General features: G+C 44.2%; 1 protein-coding gene across 2 annotated transcripts in view; it reads left to right on the forward strand.

The window, feature by feature from the left end:
* The window catches only part of LOC112108238 (serine/threonine-protein phosphatase with EF-hands 1), a 41,547-nt gene that overhangs the window by 19,040 nt on the left and 14,465 nt on the right, over positions 1-8,042 (forward strand). For both annotated transcript variants that reach the window (XM_026649787.1, XM_026649781.1), the window contains one exon: positions 400-446. In XM_026649787.1, the coding sequence (XP_026505572.1) occupies positions 400-446 (47 nt within the window). The remainder of the gene's footprint in view (positions 1-399; positions 447-8,042) is intronic.

Consider the following 8,042-nt stretch of genomic DNA (forward strand, 5'->3'; position numbering starts at 1 on the left):
TAGGTTCCTGTCTTTTTCTCATAAGTATTTCTAGGGCACCCTTCACTGATAACAAAGCACAGATATAAGAATTAAGATTCATAATATGTTTGTCCATAGTGTACCCATCTCTTCAAATACCTAACTCTTTTCAAGGGTGCAAGTGATCTTCTACCCTCCAACACGCCCACCTAAAAAGATTAAAGCTTCATGCAAGGCTATTGTAGGCTCACTTCAGTGTGTAATTGCCAGATTTAGATGTGCAGCTCAGGCACACCGTTTTGAAAATTTAGTCTGTATAATCCAAGTGCAAGGACAGTTCTACAAGGGAAAATGTGATAAAATCATATTGACACCTCATTTAATCAGAGTGGTATAACAGACTTTGTCACAAAACTTTGAATATCCTGTTCCCTCTAGGTGATTTGCATGGAAAACTGGATGATCTTTTGCTGATATTCTACAAGGTAATTAGATGCTTTATTCCTGAGCATTTTCACTCTTTCGGCTGGCGCTAGGAAAGCAACTGCATACCACATAGGTATTGTTAGGTACTGTATATGTGATATATATTCACAGAACAGTAGGTTGTGCAATTCTTTGGTTACTGCTATCTTTCCACCTCAGCAACCAAATGGCCATTTTGAAGAGAGAAATCTGGGTGTCTTTGGCTCTCTGACAGTTTGACTGAATGCCAAGCAGAGGGCATAACTAGTGCAGAGATGGGCAAACTACGACCCACAGGCCACATCCGGCCCATGGGACCATCCTGCCCGGCCCCCGAGCTCCTGGCCTGGGAGGCTCGCCCCCGGCCCCTCCCCCGCTGTTTCCCCTCACCCACAGCCTCAGCTCGCCGTGCCACCGGCGCAATGCTCTTGGCGGCGGGGCTGTGAGCTCCTGGGGCAGCGCAGCTGCAGAGCCCGGCCTGACCCGGTGCTCTGTGCTGCATGGTGGTGGCAACAGCGGGGCGTGTGTGGCCCGGCTCCAGCTGGGCTGCGCGGCTGTAGCACCGCCAGCCACCGGTGCTCCAGGTAGCGCGGTAAGGGGGCAGGGAGCAACACCACTCTGGATAGAGGACAGGGGAGTTAGGGGTGGTGGTCAGGGGGTGGGGGTGTGGATGGTGGTCGGGGGGGAAAGAGGAGGTTGAATGGGGGCAGGGGTCCCGGGGGAGCAGTCAGGAAGGAGGGGGGGTTGGATGGGGAAGCGGAGGTCCGGGGGCAGTCAGGGGACAGTGAGTGGGGGTGTGTGTGGATGGGGCAGAGATCCCAGAGGGGCCGTCAGGGAACGGGGGGGGTTGGATGGGGCAGGAGTCCCGGGGCGGGGGGCAGATAGGAGGTGGGGGGCCGGGCCATGACACCCTCCCCTAACCAGCCCTCCATACAATTTACGAAACCCAATGCGGCCCTCAGGCCAAAAAGTTTGCCCGCCCCTGGACTAGTGTGATAAACCAAAATGAGAGATGACTTCTTGTACCTTCTATAAAGTCCTGGTGCTACTCTAATATTTTGTAAAGTCTCAGTTCTTCAAAGAGAAGGAGCCAAATTCATCTCTGGTGTAACCCTACATCATGGCTGATTTTAGCCATCATGAAGAATGCAGCAGTTTTCTCAAACCTCTCCAAACCCATTTACACTTCCAATCAATATCTACAAAAGTGGTTTTTTTTTTTAATTATTTACAGGAAGTGAAGTGCAGAGCACTTCTAGCTGCTTAAAAGCTTTCCCTTTTTTGAAAGCACTCATGCAATTTTGCACAAAATGAAAATATCTTGGGCATCCTCTATTTAGCCTGCAGCAGCTGTTCATGTGTTTCATGTTAAATAAAACATAATTATGCTTTGCTAACGTGGAAAAAATAAAACTCCAGGCTGTCTTCTCTGCAGTTGTATATTTAGCTGAAGGCATAAGAATTTTCCTACGATAAGTTCCAAATTTATTTTCTTTTGAGTATGATTCACCACCTTACCGTTTAACAGTTACTCCCTCTGATTTCTTTTTGTGACTGATTATTCTGTATTCATCTGCACTGAACCAACGCTGGCGTGAGTTAATCCAGGTGCTTGAATGATGTAATCCCTCTTTGTTTAATTGGCTCAGTTACACTTTCCACGCATCTGTCAGCTGAAAACTTGAATATTTTGTCCAAGCAGAAACCTAATTAAAAAAATTTAGTACAATACTGACCTATGCAGGGGTCAACTTCCCATGTTATTAAGTTACCAATTTTAGCTACTTCTTTGCTTCCCTGCCTTTTAGCTGATAGTTCAATGAGACAACTTTTCCATTTCCAAATTGCATATTAGACCAGCATGATAGAACGGCTGGATTCAGCACACTTTCAATACTCAAAACACATGGCATGGTAAAACACTCTATTTTGGGAGGGAATACTGGAATGTTTATAGCTGTAAACAGCCCTGGATATGACATACCCTTTTAAAATATGACATTGGAGAACAGGGTTTGTCTCTTAATCAGGATGAAATAATGAAAACAGCCCTCAGTGTGAGAGATGAAATCATGACTCTGCTGGAATCAGTGGCCAAACTGCCTTTGACGTCAATGGGGCCAGGACTTTACCCAAAGCCTTCCATGGTTAGGAAGTTATTGACAGGATCCTTTCGTCAAACTACATAAAAAAAGCAAACATTTTGTCATGACTTCTGAGTGGTCAGGGAATTCAGGAATGAGAATCTTACTAATGTGGAGAGTAATTAATTGATGCAGATAGGGACAGCTCAGTCCTCAACATAGATTTGTGTAGCCTTTAGGCTTAGGAATTTCCCAGTGACACTCTCCTGACATGTCCTTGATGTGCCACCAAGCCCCAGGGGCTGCTGCATGGGGAGGTGTATGTATAGGGCCCTACCAAATTCACAGTCCATTTTGGTCAATTTCATGGTCACAGGATTTTTAAAATAATAAATTTCATGATTTCAGCTATTTAAATCTGAAATTTCACAGTGTTGTAACTGTAACGGGCCTGACCCAAAAAACAATTGGGGGGTAGGGGGGGTCGCAAGGTTATTGTAGGGAGGGTTGCGGTACTGCTAACCTTACTTCTGTGCTCCTGCTGGCAGCGGCGCTGCCTTCGGAGCTGGGCAGCCGGAGAACGGCAGCTGCTTGCCAGAAGCCCAGCTCTGAAAGCAGAGCTACCGCCAGCAGCAGTGCAGAAGTAAGGATGACATGGTATGGTATTGCCACCCTTACTCCGGCACTGCTGCTGGTGGGATGCTGCCTGCAAAGCTGGGCGCCTGGCCAACAGCTGCTGCTCTCTGGCTGACCAGCTCTGAAGGCAGCACAGAAGTAAGGGTGACATTACTGCAAGCCCCCTAAAATAACCTTGCGACCCCCCTGCAACTTCCTTTTGGGTCAGGACCCCCTATTTGAGAAATGCTGGTCTCCACTGCAAAATCTGTATAGTATAGGGTAAAAACACACAAAAGACCAGATTTCAGAGGGGGAGAACAGATTTCGTGGTCCGTGATGTGTTTTTCATGGCTGTAAATTTGGTAGGGCCCTATGTATGTGCAACGGTCTATACTGGCTCTGGACATCCCAGGGATGCACCATATGTCAGGTGTGTTCTTGGGTGGGGGAGGTGGCTTATAGGCAATGGCTGTTTTGTGGCCACTTTTCATAGGCATAGTCAGCACAAAAGGGCCGCAGGTCAGGAATGAATTTTCCTTCCTCCCCCTGCCCAATCCTACAAGCTCCAGATCCTCAACTTGTGTAAAGCATAGTTCAGTTGAGGGAAATGGAGCTGCAGTTTACATCAGCTGGGGATCTGGCCAGCACTACATCTGGGATCCATTTGCAACTCTATCAGCACCACATTCTTAAACTTAAAAGGAATTTCTTCCTTTGAGAGAACAAGTGCTATTAGCTCCCCATCAGAGGGACAAAGTGATACAACTCTCTAAACACCCAGCTGAAGAATTCCATTAACTCAGCTGTCTACTGAGCTTGGTGGATTGGACATGGCTGCTAACCCCCTTTTCCGTTACAGATGTTGCTTATACACTCATTGGTTTTCTATCCTTATGATTTTTGCCACAATGTATACACATCTCTGAACCATTAATGAATAAAAAAAGGATAGGAGTTACATAGATTTAAATGAAAAATTTGATGATCAGTTGAAGTATTTTACATAATATTATGCCTGATACTTTTTGCTTTCATTTTTTAAAGAAGATTATCTCACCTTTTCTTAACTGAAGTGTCCAATTTGTAGATGCTTCATTCCGGGCATGAGTCTTTGTTAAATTACAGTGTTTCCAGTCATTCACCCAAAGCCTTGAAATTTTAAATTGTTTCTTGCTAAATTAGACTCTGTTAAATTGATGTGTAGAGATACCCTGAAGCTGAATAGAAGGCAGATAACAAAGAGAAGCTAATTAACCACTAACACAGAAGAGGCAATAATGATGCCCAGCAGCAAACAGCCTCACAGCACTAGTCTGCAAATCATTAGAGAGCTATTTTTTGTTCTCATCTCTGAAGTGTCTCAAGCTTCTATAGATTTTAATTTTGTTTTGCTCTGGAACTATGACTGTCAGTGAACATAAGAACATAAGAACGGGTCAGACCAAAGGTCCATCTAGCCCAGTATCCTGTCTACCGACAGTGGCCAATGCCAGGTGCCCAGAGGGAGTGAACCTAACAGGCAATGATCAAGTGATCTTTCTCCTGCCATCCATCTCCATCCTCTGACAGACAGAGGCTAGGGACACCATTCCTTAACCATCCTGGCTAATAGCCATTAATGGACTTAACCTCCATGAATTTATCCAGTTCTCTTTTAAACGCTGTTATAGTCCTAGCCTTCACAACCTCCTCAGGTAAGGAGTTCCACAAGTTGACTGTGCGCTGCGTGAAGAAGAACTTCCTTGTATTTGTTTTAAACCTGCTGCCTATTAATTTCATTTGGTGACCCCTAGTTCTTGTATTATGGGAATAAGTAAATCACTTTTCCTTATCCACTTTCTCCACATCACTCATGATTTTATATACCTCTATCATATCCCCCCTTAGTCTTCTCTTTTCCAAGCTGAAGAATCCTAGCCTCTTTAATCTCTCCTCATATGGGACCCATTCCATACCCCTAATCATTTTAGTTGCCCTTTTCTGAACCTTTTGTATCTCGATCATCAAGGGGCCCCACTGGTTGTTTAGCAGGCTTCCTGCTTCTGATATACTTAAAAACATTTTGTTATTACCTTTGGAGTTTTTGGCTAGCCGTTCTTCAAACTCCTCTTTGGCTTTTCTTCTTACATTCTTGCACTTAATCTGGCAGCGTGTATGCTCCTTTCTATTTGCCTCACTAGGATTTGACTTCCACTGTTTAAAGGAAGTCTTTTTATCCCTCACTGCTTCTTTTACATGGTTGTTAAGCCACGGTGGCTCTTTTTTAGTTCTTTTACTGTGTTTCTTAATTTGGGGTATACGTTGAAGTTGGGCCTCTATTATGGTGTCTCTAAAAAGTGCCCATGCAGCTTGCAGGGATTTCACTTTAGTCACTGTACTTTTTAACTTCTGTTTAACTAACCCCCTCATTTTTGCATAGTTCCCCCTTTTGAAATTAAATGCCACAGTGTTGAGCTGTTGAGATGTTCTTCCCAACACAGGGATGTTGAATGCTATTGTATTATGGTCACTATTTCCAAGCGGTCCTGTTATAGTTACCTCTTGGACCAGCTCCTGCGCTCCACTCAGGACTAAATCTAGAGTTGCCTCTCCCCTTGTGGGTTCCCGTACCAGCTGCTCCATGAAGCAGTCATTTAAAGTATCAATAAATTTTATCTCTGCATTTCGTCCTGAAGTGAAATGTTCCCAGTCAATACGGGGATAATTGAAATCCCCCACTATTATTGGGTTCTTAATTTTGATAGCCTCTCTAATTTCCCTTAGCATTTCATCATCACTATCACTGTCCTGGTCAGGTGGTCTATAATAGATCCCTAATGTTATATTCTTATTAGAGCATGAAATTTCTATCCATAGAGATTCTATGGAACATGTGGATTCACTTAAGATTTTTACTTCATTTGATTCTACATTTTCTTTCACATATAGTGCCACTTCCCCCCCTGCACAACCTGTTCTGTCCTTCCGATATATTTTGTACCCCGGAATGATTGTGTCCCATTGATTGCTCTCAGTCCACCAGGTTTCTGTGATGCCTATTATATCAATATCCTCCTTTATCACGAGGCACTCTAGTTCACCCATCTTATTATTTAGACTTCTAGCATTTGTGTACAAGCACTTTAAAAACTTGTCACTGTTTATTTGTCTGCCCTTTTCTGATGTGTCCGATTCTTTATGTGAATGTTTATCATCTGATCTGGCCCTTACATTATCCTCCTCCATCCTCTGCTCCTGACTATAACCTGGAGACTCTCTATCATTAGACTCTCCCCTAAGAGAAGTCTCTGTCCGATCCACATGCTCCTCTGCAGCAGTCGGCTTTCCCCCATCTCCTAGTTTAAAAACTGCTCTACAACCTTTTTAATGTTTAGTGCCAGCAGTCTGGTTCCACTTTGGTTTAGGTGGAGCCCATCTCTCCTGTATAGGCTCCCCCCATCCCAAAAGTTTCCCCAGTTCCTAATGAATGTAAACCCCTCCTCTCTACACCATCGTCTCATCCATGCATTGAGACTCTGAAGCTCTGCCTGCCTACCTGGCCCTGCGCGTGGAACTGGGAGCATTTCTGAGAATGCCACAATAGAGGTCCTGGATTTCAGTCTCTTCCCTAGCAGCCTAAATTTGGCCTCCAGGACATCTCTCCTACCCTTCCCTATGTCATTGGTACCTACATGTACCACGACCACCGGCTCCTCCCCAGCACTACACATAAGTCTGTCTAGATGCCTCGAGAGATCCGCAACCTTCGCACCAGGCAGGCAAGTCACCATGCGGTTCTCCCGGTCATCACAAACCCAGCTATCTACGTTTCTAAGTGAACATTGGAGAAATGGAAATCACTTTAAAACTTGACAAGAGAACATCGAAGAGCTAAAATACCACTTTGAATTTGGAATCCAGGTATAATTGTGTTTTAAATTCAAAATCTAAACTTGTTTTTAAAAAGTAGGGCTGTCACAAGCTTTTCCAAGAGAGAATTGGTAGAGCTTAGAGAACTAACGCCAGTTGATGTTACTCCAATCAATCCAACTTTCCACATACTAATATCAGTTCCTTGCCTTTTCCTCCTCTGTGGATGTCCCTGCCCTTTCTGAAGCCTCAAGGATTCCTTCCTTCCTCTTTTTATTTTTAAATTACTACTTTAATTCACTTCATCTTCAGACTCTCATAGTTATAGTCCTTTTTGTGACCTTTAATTCAGAAACTGCCTGAATCAGAGGGAAGTTGCTGCAGGGGATGATCATGCTGCTTTTGCAACATTCCCAGCCTGTGCTCTGCAGAGAATTGAGAGACCAGAATCAGAAATCAAATACTGCTCTCTTTTAATAGCAGGGCGAACACCAATCATCAGATGCCTGATCCAAACCCATTGAAATCAATGGAAAGATGCCCTGTTACTTCATCAGGCTTTGGATCAGGCCTTAGGTCACCAACTTGCACACAATGGTGGGGCCCATCAGTGTCCCATTTCACTCCCCAGAATGAAGTCAATTGGGAGGCACTTTGTCAAGGAATCTCATAGCTGTCCAAGAAATGCTGAGTAACCTGTGCTGTGCCCTGGGGATGTAATGCTTTGGATGACTTCACAGTATTGGAGTTGTACTGTGTTAATGTGTATGGTGATAATCTGCCAGTAATGCATCTGTATGCCAATGTCTAGTGGGTTTCTTTCTGGCAGGGTGATCTCTATAGCAAGTCATAAGTGGAATAAACCGTTTTAACATTCGTATCCCTTAGAAATGATGGAGATACAAACATTGCCGTCATGCTTCCTGTAAGCTGACAGTACCCACTGGTATGTTGACAACCAATGCAGGTAAAACATAGTACAATAGATTCACTAAGGTATATCTCTAAATTGTCATTTAGCTGTGGATGTGGTATACCTAGACTTTAGTAAGGCATTTGATACGG

The sequence above is a fragment of the Terrapene carolina genome, unplaced genomic scaffold (assembly GCF_002925995.2).
Source record: "Terrapene carolina triunguis isolate 2854851 unplaced genomic scaffold, T_m_triunguis-2.0 Scaffold23, whole genome shotgun sequence".
NCBI classification, from domain to species: Eukaryota; Metazoa; Chordata; order Testudines; family Emydidae; genus Terrapene; species Terrapene triunguis.